This window comes from Hyperolius riggenbachi, chromosome 2 (genome assembly GCF_040937935.1).
Source record: "Hyperolius riggenbachi isolate aHypRig1 chromosome 2, aHypRig1.pri, whole genome shotgun sequence".
In the NCBI taxonomy this organism is placed as follows: domain Eukaryota; kingdom Metazoa; phylum Chordata; class Amphibia; order Anura; family Hyperoliidae; genus Hyperolius; species Hyperolius riggenbachi.
The window spans coordinates 82,498,914-82,514,487 of record NC_090647.1 but is presented as its reverse complement, the minus strand read 5'-3'; the positions used below and the strand labels follow the sequence as shown (position 1 = coordinate 82,514,487).

At 44.5% G+C, this 15,574-nt stretch overlaps 1 protein-coding gene across 9 annotated transcripts in view; it reads left to right on the top strand.

Moving 5' to 3' along the window:
* ATP8A2 (ATPase phospholipid transporting 8A2) overlaps window positions 1-15,574 on the top strand; it is a 970,290-nt gene that overhangs the window by 306,562 nt on the left and 648,154 nt on the right. For all 9 annotated transcript variants that reach the window (XM_068266975.1, XM_068266976.1, XM_068266977.1 and 6 more), the window contains one exon: window positions 1,484-1,568. In XM_068266975.1, coding sequence (XP_068123076.1) covers window positions 1,484-1,568 — 85 coding nt within the window. The remainder of the gene's footprint in view (window positions 1-1,483; window positions 1,569-15,574) is intronic.

Genomic DNA, 15,574 nt, shown 5'->3' with positions numbered 1-15,574 from the left:
GGAGTCTCTTTAAGTGGTAAACCGGCCTCAATGTGTCAGAAAGCTGACAGGTGACAGAAATAAACAAATGTGTACATTAAAAGAACAATGTATATAAGCGCTCACAGACCAGTAAAATGTACAATAATCCTTATGCATTAATAGAGACCAAAAACACCAGTCCCAGTCTGGTGGAGCGCTCCCTTGCTAATTGTGAATAGCTTCAAAGATAGAAATATTGTAATGAGTAAGCGCTCAAATTCAGTCTCTACTGCAGATAGACTTGATAGCTCTGCATTTCATCTTAATATTGAAGGCATGCACCAGGGCGACAGTGCCCCTCCCCCAATGTGAAAGAACTCACCAAATTGTGTGGCCGAACCTGGCCCGATATCACTAGAACCGTGATGAGTTAAGAAATGCTTTGAAACACTATGTTGGAGGAACCTCTTGCCAATTTTATAGATTTGTTCTCCCCATCTTGTTTGAAGGGCTCTAGTGGTCCTCCCTATATATTGGAGTCCACACCCACACCAAAGTAAATATACTGCATAAGGCGTGTTACAAGTAATAAAATCTCTTATCATAAAAGTACTACCTACTTGGTGGGATCTTTGTAAGTTCGTTGAGCTGACTACTGTCCCCCGCAGGCTGTTTTTGTGTATATCAGCTTACTGCTGTTTTTAAGTTTTTTAAATAAATGAGGGAAATCACCCCTAGCACTTTTACTCTATGTGAAGCGTCTTATATTTCCTTGGAGGTGATAATAATAGGCCTTAGAAAAAGGAGCCCAGCAGTGGGGGTTGCCCAGCAGCGGAGGTAGCAGTGAGGCCGAGGGGTGGCCTATACCCACACAATCTGGTGAGTCCTTTCACATTGGGGAGGGACGCTGTCACCCTGACGCATGCCTTCAATATTAAGATGAAATGCAGAGCTATCAAGTCTATCTGCAGTAGAGACTGAATTTGAGCGCTTACTCATTACAATATATCTAAATGTGTGCATTAGTCCTTCACAAAACCTTTTTGACATTTATAAAGTCTTTTTTGCAAGGTATATACAAGTCAAGAGGCAAAAGTGCCCATGTAACATGATTACAGACAGAGCCATGAAAGCTCACGCATATCGGAGCTATAATCGCTGCTTAGTCATAGCTGATGACTGAAGAGCGATTGTAGCTCTGATACATGGCAGCTTTTATGTCTCTTTAATCATGTTGAACTCTTAACTTTCCAGTTGAAGCAGATTTTTCTTTACAAGTAGCTGTACTTGGTCAAACTGAACCCCCATCCTGCTCCTGGTCGGCTGTGCAGAGTGGTGATCGGTGTTATTTTTCTTATCTATGCCCAACTAACAATTGCAAAAGCATATCTCTGTACCATTCCATCATTGCTGCAATATTTACAATGTAGCTTCTCACAAGTGTGACCTGATGTTGCGATACATTATTTCTTTTCCATGCTTATTTATGTTTGTTTTCCTGTTTGCTTGTGTTTCTTTACAGGATAATGTTATATTTGAGAGGCTATCAAGAGAATCTCAGTTCATGGAAGAGACCTTAAACCATCTGGAACAGTTTGCTTCTGAAGGTAAGACATATTGCAATAGACATAATTACAAGTTTAACCTTAGCCCTGGTCATTACTTGCTGTTTTCTGCCCACCTCCTCCTTTTATTTCTTTATTTTTTTCAGCAGAGTTAAGGAATGGAAATATAATCATAATTGCAGCACTAGAATGCCTTTCTTAATTGAAAAATGTATCCGAGCTGGAGGACCACAGTAATAACAGCAATTTGTGGTAGTTGTTGCTTCCCTATAGCAGGAATTACACTTGTTTAAACTCACAATGTCACCCTTTGCGATACCCAATATGATTGCACCCCATATCAGCTAAGCAGGCATTTACTACCTGTTATTGAGACTGTCCTCTCTCTCCTCAGACCAGAAACTGTAACCAAGAATTGAACTTTATCCTGTAACGATCTGCAGGCGATTTCCAGTCAGCGCACACCACGTGCGCTGAAGCAGAAGGAAATCGCCACAGTCACAGAAGCAAAGTACCCAGTATAGATTAGTAGAGGAGAATTCCAACCAGCAGATGGAGCTGTGGAGTACAGAGGGATAAGCCCTCTGTACAGCCACAGATGCCAGATTGAAATTGTACGATTAAGCAAGACTGGGCAACAAAGCAGCAACTCAGAAAAAAGCAAAAACAGAGACAGACTATTATTATTATTATTATTATTGATTTATAAAGCGCCAACATATTCCGTGGCGCTGTACAAAGTAAGAAACAAACATGGGGTACATAATAATACAGACAATGGTGTACACCAATATACAAGATATATAATTAGTGACAAAATACAAAGAATAATACAAAATACAAATTATCGAATTGGTAATGACAGTGATAAAATTAACATGATCAATAAAATGTATAATGGTTGCCAAGACACAAAAGGGGGAGAGAGCCCTGCCCTTGCGAGCTTACAATCAAAAGGGAATGGGGGGGGGGGGGGGGGGACAGGAGGAGGGTAGTATGCAGCAAATATATAGAGGCTTTGTGTTTTAGGATACCTAGTAGCAGTGCAATTTGGTCTTAGTACAAAGGGAAGTGGCCTAAGGTAGAGCATATGCTTGTCGGAACAAGTGTGTTTTTAGAGAGCGTTTAAAGGTAACAAAGGTTGGCGAGTGACGGATGTGTTGTGGGAGGGCATTCCAGAGGAGGGGTGAAGCGCGTGCGAAGTCTTGTGAATGTGAGGAGTTGATTCTAGAGGAGGACAACAGAAGATCATGTGCCGATCTGAGATTGCGATTGGGTTTGTATCTGGAGATTAGTGAGGATATGTACCGGGGAGAGAGATTGTGGAGAGCTTTGTAGGTTAGGGTTAGGAGTTTGAACTGAATCCTCTGGTTAATTTGCAGCCAGTGAAGAGCTTGACAAAGAGGGTCGGCAGAGGAAGATCGAGAAGGAAGATGAATGAGACGAGCAGCTGAGTTCAGTACCGACTGGAGCGGGGCCAGTTTGTTAGACGGTAGTCCACAAAGTAGTACATTGCAGTAGTCCAGACGAGAAATTATGAGAGCATGTATTCACATTTTAGTTGTGTCTTGAGTGAGAAAGGGACGGATGCGAGATATGTTTTTGAGTTGGAGATGGCAGGAGCTGGTTATGGAGTGAACATGTGGAATAAAAGAGAGAGATGAGTCGAATATCACCCCCAAGCACCGAGCTTTGGGAACTGAAGTTATGGGAGTGTTATTAACATTTATTGTAACTTCAGGCAGGGAGGTGGAAGAGACGGTGGAAGAATTATTAGTTCTGTTTTACTCATATTAAGTTTTAGGAAGTGAGAGGACATGAAGGAGGATATAGCAGACAAGCAGTCAGGAACACGTTTAAGGAGGGAGTTAAGGTCTGGGGCAGAGAGGTACAGTTGTGTATCGTCTGCATAGAGGTGGTATTGAAACCCGAATGAGTTGATTAAATCTCCAAGACCATGCTTGTAGATGGAAAAGAGGAGGGGACCAAGGACAGAGCCTTGGGGAACCCCGACAGACAAAGCATGAGGAGAAGAGATCTGATCTGAGTAGGAGACTGTGAAGGACCTTCCAGAGAGGTAGGAAGATAACCATGTGAGAGCAAGGCCCTTTATTCCGACATTTGAAAGTATTTGTAGGAGTAAGGTGTGGTCGACAGTATCAAATGCTGATGACAGGTCAAGAAGGATGAGTATGGAAAATTGACCTTTGGATTTGGCTGTAAGAAGGTCATTGGCCACTTTGGTAAGGGCTGTTTCCGTGGAGTGGTTAGAGCGAAAGCCAGACTGGAACTGATCAAGTAGGGAGTTAGCAGATAAATAATGGCTTAATTCTGCATGTATATGGCGTTCAAGTAGTTTGGATGCAAATGGGAGAAGTGACACTGGGCGGTAGTTGGCAAGTGTGGTAGGATCTAGAGAAGGTTTTTTAAGTAGTGGTGTCACAACAGCTTTTTTGAGTGGGGACGGAAAGATGCCAGTAGAGAGGGACAGGTTAAATAGAGTTGTTAGTGCAGGCAAGAGAGATGAGGATAGCTGCGGAATGAAATTGGAGGGAATAGGATCCAAAGAACAGGTGGTTAGATTAGCTTTGGCAATTATAGAGGAAAGAGAGTGTTCAGAGAGTGGAGAGAAGGCAGTTAGAGAACAGTCAATGATAGGTGTGGAGGTGGACTATGTGAATGTCCACCAATCTAGTCGCCACCCAGTGACGGTAGACATACCACATCAGAACAGACCAGAGTAAGAAAGCTAATCACAAGAGGGGCGATTGCTATCAGCAACACAAGACTGAGCAAAGACAGGGCATGAACTGAGTAAGGAAGACACAGCAAATGACCACAATCTGAACGCCAAGGAAAATAACAAATGAACTAGCTAAACGCGGTCCCCGCACGATATGCGCAACAGAAAAAAGCGCGTTAACGGCACGGCCACCGCACGTTAAGCGCAACAGTGGCAAAACGTACCAACCCTGACTAACAAATGAACACGGAGAATGAAAACAAACAAATAACGCGAACGCTTGCTAATCGGTTGCCTCACACCAGACAACAGCAAGCGTTTGTTCCAGACAAGACAGACAGATGGAGTAACCAGTAGCAACCGCAGCTAAGGTTATACTCCAAGAGTCAGACAAGGGAGATCCACCGCCTCTAATGCTAGGGTGAATGCGATCTAGGAGCAATACCAAACGATTCACTGTCAGCCACCGCAGGTGACAGTACAATCGCAAGGACAGGACAAGACAAAAACAGAAATAAACAGTACAAATAATACAGAATCTAACTACGCTAAAAGGAGTGCAAAGTGCACTCCCCAAGAATTAACTGCACTAGAATATTCGCAACAAGATACAAAAGAGGCTGAGGCTCCAGGGTTAATCTCACCAAACAGAAACCATGTCGAGCAAGGAATTCTGGGAGGAAGTGACATTTATTCTAGAAACCTTCAAAGGAAGCAGATAAGCAGATTTGAAAGATAAGTGGATGCAAATCAGGCAGCCTTGCAAACTGACAGAAAGGCCCCTTTTCCCTGGACTGAACTATGCAAGCTGCATAGGAAAGAAAACTGTCCTGGTAATCAAGGCCAGCAGAGCAGATTCTGACAGATCCTAATCAGTAGCTGATATCCCCTTTTACATGAGAAATCTATTCCTTTTCACAAACTGATCATCAGGGGGCTCTGTATGGCTGATATTGTGGTGAAACCCCTCCCACAGTGTGATGTCAGGACCATGGTCCTCACAGTTTCCTGTTTGTGAACCTCGTTGCATTGTGGGAAATAGCTGTTTACAGCTGTTTCCAACTGCCAAAAAAGCAAGCAGCTTCTCCTTCCACTGACATCACCTGCCAGCAGTAAAAATGTCACCATGTGATAAATGTCAGAATGTAAATCAGGGAGAGGACAGCTTTTACAATGGGCAAACACTAACTAAGGGGCCTTTTCCTCTAGCAATCGCAATCACAAATCACAAACACCAGCGATTGCGATTTTTCAATTGAATTGCATTACCACTCTAAAAATCACTCCAAAAAGCGATTGCGATTTGCAATTTCCAAATCGAATCGCTATAGTGGAAAATATTTCTCATGATTTCTATGATAAAGTAACAACCCTAGCGATTTAAAAATCACTAGCGATTTTGCGATTCAGCTGTGTAGTGGAAAAGGGCCCTAAATCATTTATACATAATTACTGTTAAAGTGAAGCACTTTTTTATTACATTATTTTTCACTGGAGTTCCTCTTTAAAATAAAGGTGGCCATACACTTATAGATTTGCAGCAGAATCGACCATCAGATAGATTTCTGTCAGACGCCTGTCAAGTCCAATCTGACAGGAATCTATCTGCTGTATGCCACACACTAGGAACAGATTTCCAATAGATTTCTGAATGAAATCTTTTTGAAATCGATCTAAATGCATTATTGGACCATTAGATCCAATGCAACTCCATGGGCCATCGATCTGCTGCCAGCAACAGATCGACCTAGATTTTCCATCCTGTCAGATTGATCAAATGTATCAAAAACGATTGAAATCGGCCACAAATCGATCGAATGGGGAATTTGATAGAATCGATTTTTGATCGATCGATTCTATAGAATCGGTCGATCGATGGCTCAACTCGTCCAGTGTATGGGCCCCTTAAGTACTCACATGCGATTATTGACGCCCATTGGGAATGATGTTGTTTAGACACCTGGCTAGCCTATAGGCTAGCGATGTGTTTTGTTGCTATGGAGACAGGTGACGATCAGGGAGGATTCCTGCAGGTGGGGGGAATGGAAATAACCTTGCGATTGGTCCTGCTCAGGGGTCGCTAAGGATCCTTAACAACTCCCAGAGCCTGAGCAGGATGAGGTAACCTTTGTACACACAATTGATTGTTGGCTAAATTGGTTGTTATCAGCCATTGCAGCTGACAGTTATCACATGTGTGTACACAGTGGCATAGCAATCTTCTTTTCAATCCAGTGTGGTAGTGTGCCAGTCGTTTGGTCATGACGTTTTCTGAATAGAATGGGTGGATAATGGGAGAGGGTTGATTTCCAGAAGTGTCTGCCAAATCTTAGGTTGCCCATCCATTACTCAAATTTCAAGGGATCTTGCAAGGATTTTGAGGTATTTATGGCAAATAGATAAGACCCTTGGCTTACTTGATGTCTACATAGACTCAAACTGACACGGAAAGTTTTTTACAGATCATATCCTGTTCAGTGTACCCTCCTGGAGCCTGGAAACAGTTAGATGTATGTTACTGAGGGCTGGGGAGGCACTCAGAGGGGCACAGTGATTCCCAGGGTGGACCAGTGCCCCAGTGTAGTGCCGCCACTGCTCTTGACCCACCCCTTAGCCTGTACTACGCAACACCGTGGTTCTCTTCATTAAATGCATTCCATCTTTGATCCTCAGCCTGTGTAGTCTGGAGAGACAACTCTGAGAAGGAAGCCAACCAAAACGGCTGTAAATATGAAGTATTGCTCTCCCATCTCTTCTTCTGACTGCTCCAGACCTGTGCAGCCTGCAGGCACAGGGAAATGTATGGTGGTGATAAGCAGCGTTATATCTTCATCATAAATTTCATAGCTGATTACTTCTTGGATGAAAATGTTTTGCATGGATATGAATCAAATCGTTATCAACATCTGACATTAATAAGCGGATTGAATTTACGGTGCGGCTGATTAGTGTTGTTGTAGGGAAAGTATTTCTTAGCACTCCCACCCTCTTTATATACTCAGCGATAGTGTCAGCCAGGCTACAGCTAAAGAAAACACCGGCCGGACAATCTCCCATTCACGGGCGCGGGGTACATTGTATACACAGGCAGACTTACCAAACTCAACCTTCACTGTCTCGGGCTAAGCTAAAAAACACTCTACAGGAAAATCCACAGGACTTTTAATGGGGCATGTGTCTGCCAGAACATAAGTATAAAAAATACAAAAACTTTATTCACACTCCAAATCTATTACAAGGTGGAAGACAGAAGCGGAATACTGACATCTCACCTCATTCGTGTCTCATAAAATGAACACGCACGCTTTAACATCTGAGTAATCACACATACATAAAGAACACATCACGGCGAGGAGTGTACTGTGTGGGTGCTTTACATTACTCCATATTGCAGGCCGATTTTCCAATTCAATAATTTTATCGTATTGGAAGAGAATCAGTGCCGAAACATGGCCACCCGATCGAGTCTTCAATCGATGTCTGTCCAGAATCAGTTGGAAGGATCGATTGGGTGTGCCGAACAATCTCAGTTGCAACAGTTTAATCAGGTATGCAGCAGGGCTGTGGAGTCGGTACAAAAATCATCCAACTCCGACTCCTCATTTTTTTTAACCACCAACTCCAATTCCATCTCCGACTCCAGGTACCCAAAATGGCTCTGACTCCAAATCCTCGACTCCGACTCCTTAGTCTAATACTTACCAGAAGTAAGGATTTGGTACACAAATCCTCTGACTCCTCAGTTTATGAAACCACTGACTCCAACTCCGACTCCATGTACCCAAAATTGCTCCAACTCCGACTCAACAGCCCTGGTATGGGGCAATAATGATGTTCAATATCGCAATGACCGATGAACCCCAGCCAGTGTCCCACAAGTGTATATGTGTGTGCCCCCTGTACCCTTGTGCAGTGTTGAGGGCTCACCTATCTGCTGGCATGAGTCATGGTCTCCTCCAGTGTCCGGCGTCACCACGAGCGCCTGTACCAAGTTGCACCAGGCGCATGTGATGAGGTTGCAACATGTGCCATGTGGTACAGGTGCTCGCTGTGATGTCAGACACTGGAGGAGGCCAGAAGTTGTGCCAGCAGAGGGATGAGCCTTCAACACTGCGCACGGAAGTGGGTGACACACTTATACACTTGGGGGGTGGGGAATGTCAGCAGGATAATTTTGGAAATTGGCGGGCAGTGTGTGGGCAAGTGAATTTGTTCAGAGAGAGATGCTTCTAATGGTTGATCTGGACGCACAATTAGTTCTATATGGCCACCTAAAATCTATCTCTGGCGAGAGATGCACACCCTCCCAGATCACCTTCTAATCTCCAGGAGGGTATAAAATGCAAACATAAAGAATGTATGAGAGTCATCTGGAAAGTAACAGTCATTTTCAATTAATTAAGGAAACATTTTTTTGTATCTTATTTTAGACACACTGGCCCATATGCAATTTACTTTTTCTCCTTAGTTTTCTCCCAGGTGATATTTTTGTCAACTTGCTAGAAAATTCAAGCCATCAGCAAGCAAGAAAATACACAAAATAATTTTGATACTACTTTTTCACCAACATTTGGGCTCTCTTTCAATTGTAAAACGATGAAAAATTTGTTTACCCTGGCGTTCAAATAGAGCGGCCAGGGCGGCGGCGCAGCACATTTAAAATATTTTGTGTTAAATCATGTAGCTAGCCTAGCGCTAGCTACATGATAGTCGCTGTGCATCGGCATCCCCCCGCCCCTTCTGCTCGCCTCCGGTGATCAGAGCAAACAGGATGGGATTTCCTGTTTGGCTACCCCCGTCCCCATGGCGACGATCGGGATGACAACAAAATCTCCACCAATAAAGTTAAATCCAGGCCTCACTTCGTCACATAGCAAAAACTTTATTATAGAAAAATTGCAGCAATAACACCTGTATCAAAAGATTCTGATAAAAACACTAAAAACACTTGGAGACTAGATTTGGGCCTGGCAGCCCCTGCACCCCACGCACGCACGCACCACACCACATACATCCATCTACATCATACTCCTGGTGAGAGAGCAATTGCATATATTCATGATAAACCACAGAGCTCTGGGTGACTAATTTGAGGGACAATTCTTCCTGAGCAACAGTTCAAGTCCTTCATTAATCTATACTGACGCACTAAGGTGAGTAGCTGGTCATCTCAAGGTAGCAATTAGCTGTGCAGGCTTCAAGTCATAGCATTGATCGCTGTTTATATAGATAAAAAACATTGCTTCCACATATCAACCATCAAGAAAAGTGGCAATACTTGAAAGTCCAGGACTCCAGATGTCCACTGCGCAGTAATGAAACAAATGACAGTTCTCCCCAGTGCAAAAAGGATAGACAGATAAGCAGGCTTGTTAAAGCACAATGTTAGTTGCAGCAGCAAGGTAAGGCAGCGTGTCAAAGTACTTTCTGTCCTGTCCGAGAGAGGGGGTGATTAACCCTGTATCTTACGTGTCCCGGCAGATCTGTGGCAGCTGTCTCATCAGTTTGCATGTCAGTTCTGTCATCTCACCAGTGTTGAAGATAGCATGCCGTTCGCGCTGGATCAGCGCATCCACGCAGCAGCGGTGATGGCGGCAGAGAACGCTCTCAGAGCGGCGTGGGCTCGTAGCAGTGGGCGAGGCCGGCCTCCTGTAGCTCCTCCCACTTACATGTTTCGCCCAATGGGCGTCATCAGGGTGTGGCTTGTGGAGGAAGGGGATGATCAATCCTATTTGTACTCAGGCAGCAATTGCCTAACAGGTCTATGAGCGCCATCTTTGTTGCTGGCAAACGTTGCCCATACCTTCACATATGCTATTATATAGCTTTTTTACAGCTTTTCCCAGATTTCTTGCAGAGCTATGAGGCTACACATCTAGCGCAGGGGGAGGGGGAGAAAGACAAGAGACTAGGGGAGTATGGGAATGAAGGAACAGCTATTCCATCTAGGCCTTTGCAGCACTTTTTGTTTCTTGATTCTTTTAATTTTACTGCAGGACCATGTAGCAGTGACAAAAAGACCATATTCTTATCCAAAGCAACACTCAACACACCATGTCACGCACATCTATCCCAAGATTTTCAATTCACATTAATCTCTTTTTAAATCTTTTTCTTTTTCAAGCTTCTATATTATTACCAAGCCATATCTCATAAACACCTCCCTCCTTCCCTTTTGTCTCTGATTAGTCATGCATTAGATGAAACTCATGTGCTACAAATCCCATATTTTATACAGTATGCATATACAGCGCTAAAAACAGAGCTATATATCGGCACTAACTCAAAATACTCAAGGATAGGGCTACATGTATATCAGATGACATCATGCATGTCATGGCGTCGGAGGGCGTCCCGATCCACCCCTTAGCGCTGCCTGGCACTGATTGGCCAGGCTGCGCAGGGGTCTCGGGGGGGGGGGGGGCTGTAACACGACGGGTAGCGGCGCATCGGCGGCGAGCGCTGGCGATCGATAACACGCAACTAGCAAAGTGCTAGCTGCGGGTTTTTAAAAAAAAATTGTGAAAATCGGCCCACCAGGGCCTGAGCAATCCAGCACGGCGGTCATGGACGAGCTGAGCTCGTCCATACCGGCGCTAAGCTGGTTAAAGAGAATATGAAAAGGATCTCCTAGGAGATAACTCAGGTGAAAAAGTTAATTGCATATGGGCCACTATCTGATTTTTTTTCTCCACATAATAATCTCCTTTTATTTAAAGGAATACTATTGATACCCAAGTGTTCTAAGATGACAATGTACAAATAATGTCTAAGTAGCTGTGTAAACATTTTCCTACGTTTCATGTTAAATATCAGAGGCAAAAGCTATAATTTATTGAGGGTAGGATTTAGCTATATTGGGACAAATCAATTGCAGAAGGGGTGTCTGCTTCAATGCACAGCCAGAGTTGCATATCAGACTACAGAAAGCAAATATCTAACATATCAAACTCTGAAAGCAAAAACAGTATGAAAAAGCTGTGACAATTAGTTACACTTCCTCTGCTCTCTTCCGACACGTCAGTCAGAAACACAAGTCACAGGAGCTGCAGCTGTTGGGAGCTCTCCTCTCTGTCACACACAGAGCTACACATAGGGCTCGATTCACAAAGCGGTGCTAACCCAGTTAGCATGCCTAAAAGACTTTAGGCATGATAACCATTGCACCATGCTGGTGAAAATCCAGTTTAGGCATGATAAGTTTAGGTGTGATAAGTTTAGGTGTGATAAGTTTAGGCGTGATAAGTTTAGATAAGTTTAGATCGCTTGCAAAGTCCCGCACGCAAAGCAGCGCCATTAAACTTTATACGAAGTGCACCAGACTTTGCTAGCGTAAAACTTTTGATCAGCTGTACACTGCGGTGCTAACGTAGTTGGCGCTTAAACTTATCATGCCTAAACTTATCACACCTAAACTTATCATGCCTAAACTTATCACACCTAAACTTATCACACCTAAACTTATCATGCCTAAACTGAGTTTAGGCATGATAAAGGGCTTTTCACCAGCGTGCTAACTGTTAGCACCGGTTTGTGAATCAGGCCCCTAGAGTTAACTGATCAAGTGTGAGGGGAATTTACCCTCTCCTCATGGCTCAGTCAAAAGCTTGAATGTATTTTGATAACAGTAAACAATGAAGTTGCTACTAAAATGTATACACCAGTACTTTAGCAGCACTTCCCAAACAATTCCTGTGTCAATTGAAAAAAATATGTGAATCGATAGTATTCCTTTAAGTATTTATTAGATCTTTTTAAAAGTATGTCAGTCCCTTTGTTTTAGTAGCATGACACTCCTACCTATGGGTAGAGTGATCTGACTTCTTTTTTTGGGGGGGAGGGCATGAATGTTCATGCTGGTGAACAGTTACTGGCGTTTTGCAGCCAGATGACAAGTGTTGTAAGGAGAAAAGAGCTTAAAGAGAATCCGAGGTGTGTTTAAAGAATGTTATCTGCATACATAGGCTGGATCTGCCTATACAGCCCAGCCTCTGTTGCTATCCCAAACCCCACTAAGGTCCCCCTGCACTCTGAAATCCCTCATAAATCACAGCCGTGCTGTGAGGCTGTGTTTACATCTGAAGTGTCAGTCTCAGCTGCTTCCCCGCCTCCTGCATAGCTCCGGTCCCTGCCCCCGTCCCTTCCCTCCAATCAGCAGGGAGGGAAGGGATGCAGGCGGGGACTGGAGTTCTGCAGGAGGCGGGGAGAGCAGCAGACTGACACTATAGAGATAAACACAGCCAGCTCTGACAAGCTGTTTGTCAGCAGCGTGGCTGTGATTTATGAGGGATTGCAGAGTGCAGGGGGACCTTAGGGGGGTTTGGGATAGCAACAGAGGCTGGGCTGTATAGGCAGATCCAGCCTCTGTATGCAGATAATATTCTTCAAACCCACCTCGGGTTCTCTTTAACCTGGCAGACCTTCATATTTGTACCATTATTAAAGGGTACCTAGCAGTTTTTGTACAGGATTGCGGGCTCTCAATTCTGATTCTGTTCTGGTCCTAGCAAATGGTTTTTAGATTACCGAACTCTTGGATTATGTAAGAAAGCAAAGCTCTGATGACCAATAAAACAGGATAGAACCTCATTCATTTGAAAAATGTAAGCTGGCCAAGGGCTACATGGATGGAGTTAAATGAATGTTGCCTCTGAAACACTTATTTAACTAGCACACTGTTTTCTTTACCTACATCCCAAAAACATACTGGTTATTTGGACTCTGGTTAAACGGAGTATGAAGCATATTAAAAAAAAAAAACAGATACTCACCTAAAGAGAGGGAAGGCACTGGGTCCTGTAGAGCCTTCCTGGTCCTCCTATGGTCCTCGCATTCCACCGCTTGCTTTCCCCTTAGCAGTCTGTGTCCAATGGGTCAGAGACTGCTCTCTGCCACTTGGGGAGCCTGAGTTCTCCTGAAGACGGGCTGCTCTGTACTGCACATGCGCGGGCCTCCTATCTTCGAGAGCACTTGGGCTCTCAAAGACTTCTGAAGCCTCCTGCGGCGGGGAATTCAAATGGAAGAGCCAGTACTGGAACGAGTGGACCAGGAAAGCAACAAGAAGGCTCTATAGCAGGGATCCCCAACCTGTGGTCCGCGGGACGCTCCCAGTTGGGCCGCAGGACTGTCCTCTTCAACCCCCCTCCCTCCCGTCCCCCGTCCCCGCGGCCGCCGTTGTTATTACCTTAGCAGCGGCCGCTCTCCCCTCTCCAGCGCATGTATTTATTCAAGCAGCGTATCTCCGGCTGCTCTGTGTGATGCGCAGGAAGAAGGGCTCGGTTACCATAGTAACGGCGATACATATCGCCGCTACAGGAAGCCGCTGCTCTGCTTCCTGTCGCATCACACAGAGCAGCTGGGAGATACGCTGCTTGAATAAATACCCGTGCCAAAGAGGGGAGAGCGGCCGCTGTTAAGGTAATAACAGCGGCGGGGACCACCACCTGGCTATACCGGGGCGCTAACCTGGGGCACTATACTTGCTATCCGGGGGCACTATACTGGGGCACTATTCTGGCTATACTGGGGCACTATTCTGGCTATACTTGGGCACTATTCTGGCTAAACTGGGGCACTATACTGGCTATACTGGGGCACTATACTGGCTATACTGGCTCACTATACTGGGGCACTATTCTGGCTATACTAGGGCACTATTCTGGCTATACTGGGGCACTATACTGGCTACACTGGGGTGCTATACTGGGGCACTATACTGGCTATACTGGGGCACTATACTGGCTATACTGGGGCACTATACTGGCTCACTATACTGGCTATACTGGGGCATTATTCTGGCTATACTGGGGCACTATTCTGGCTATATTGGGGCACTATACTGGGGTACTGGGGCACTATACTGGCTATACTGGGGCACTATACTGGCTATACCGGGGCACTATTATGGCTATACTGGGGCACTATACTGGCTCACTATACTGGCTATACTGGGGCACTATTCTGGCTATACTGGGGCACTATTCTGGCTATACTGGGGCACTATACTGGCTATACTGGGGCACTATACTGGGGTACTGGGGCACTATACTGGCTATACTGGGGCACTATTCTGGCTATACTGGGGCACTGTTCTGGCTATACTGGGGCACTATTCTGGCTATACTTGGGCACTATACTGGCTATACTGGGGCACTATACTGGCTATACTGGGGCACTATACAGGCTATACTGGGGCACTATAATGGCTATACTGGGGCAACTAAACTCCCTATACTGGGGCAACTATGCTAGCTATGCCACTGCACCCTCGCCAGCCCCCCCCCCGTAGCCCACTCCACTGTCCACTAGGACGCGCACCAAACGTCCACTGCCCCCGCGGCGGTCCCCGGAAAAAATTTGGTCAGAAAGTGGTCCCGGGAAAGGTTGGGGACCCCTGCTCTATGGGACCTAGAGTCTTCCCTCTCCTTAGGTGAGTATCTAGTTTGTTTGTTTTTTGTTTTCTTTAAATATGCTTCAGACTCATTTTGAGTGGTAGTGACATTAGATGGTAAGCTTCTCTGAAGGACAGTTAGGGACATGAATTATGTACTCTGTGCGTCATGCAGAAGACTCCAGCACTGTATAAATCCATAATATCAATACAGTAGAGTCCTGGTTATCTAAAACTTAACTAACCAGTAGTTTCAACCAACCTACACAAATAACCGGCAGTATTTACAGTGGTGAGGCCAACTTCTGCTGTTTGTGGGCTCTGCTGTGCTCAAAGACTGGGTTCCACATCTTGACCGAGGTTGCTATACTTTCAATTACATTATTTAAACATTTAAAACAGAGTTCATGGTATGTATATAAAGTGGGGTATAGTACTGTATTAGCTAGGCCTATTTTTAACATTGAGTCTCGAGCAGCCAGAAAGCACACGTATTCAGCATCTACCAATCCCTGTCAGTGCCGTATTTAAAGAGACACTGAAGCGAAAAAAAAAATATGATATAGTGAATTGGTTGTGTACTATGAATAATTACTAGAAGATTAGCAGCAAAGAAAATATTCTCATACTTTTATTTTCAGGTATATAGTGTTTTTTCTAACATTGCCTCATTCTCTAATATGTGCAGATTACACAACACTCAAAATGAGTCTTTCAGAGCAGTCTGTGAAGTAATGACCTCTCCTCTAGCAGAGGAAAAGTAAATAGTCCAGGAACAGTTGAGATAATAAAAGTCAGATAACAGCCCTCTCCACCACTAACTTAGTCGGAGAGCTTAATGGCTTGTTTGCATAGAGATAACAACTGGAGTTTCTCAACTCTTCCTGTACTGGAAACAATTACACTGATGTTTCT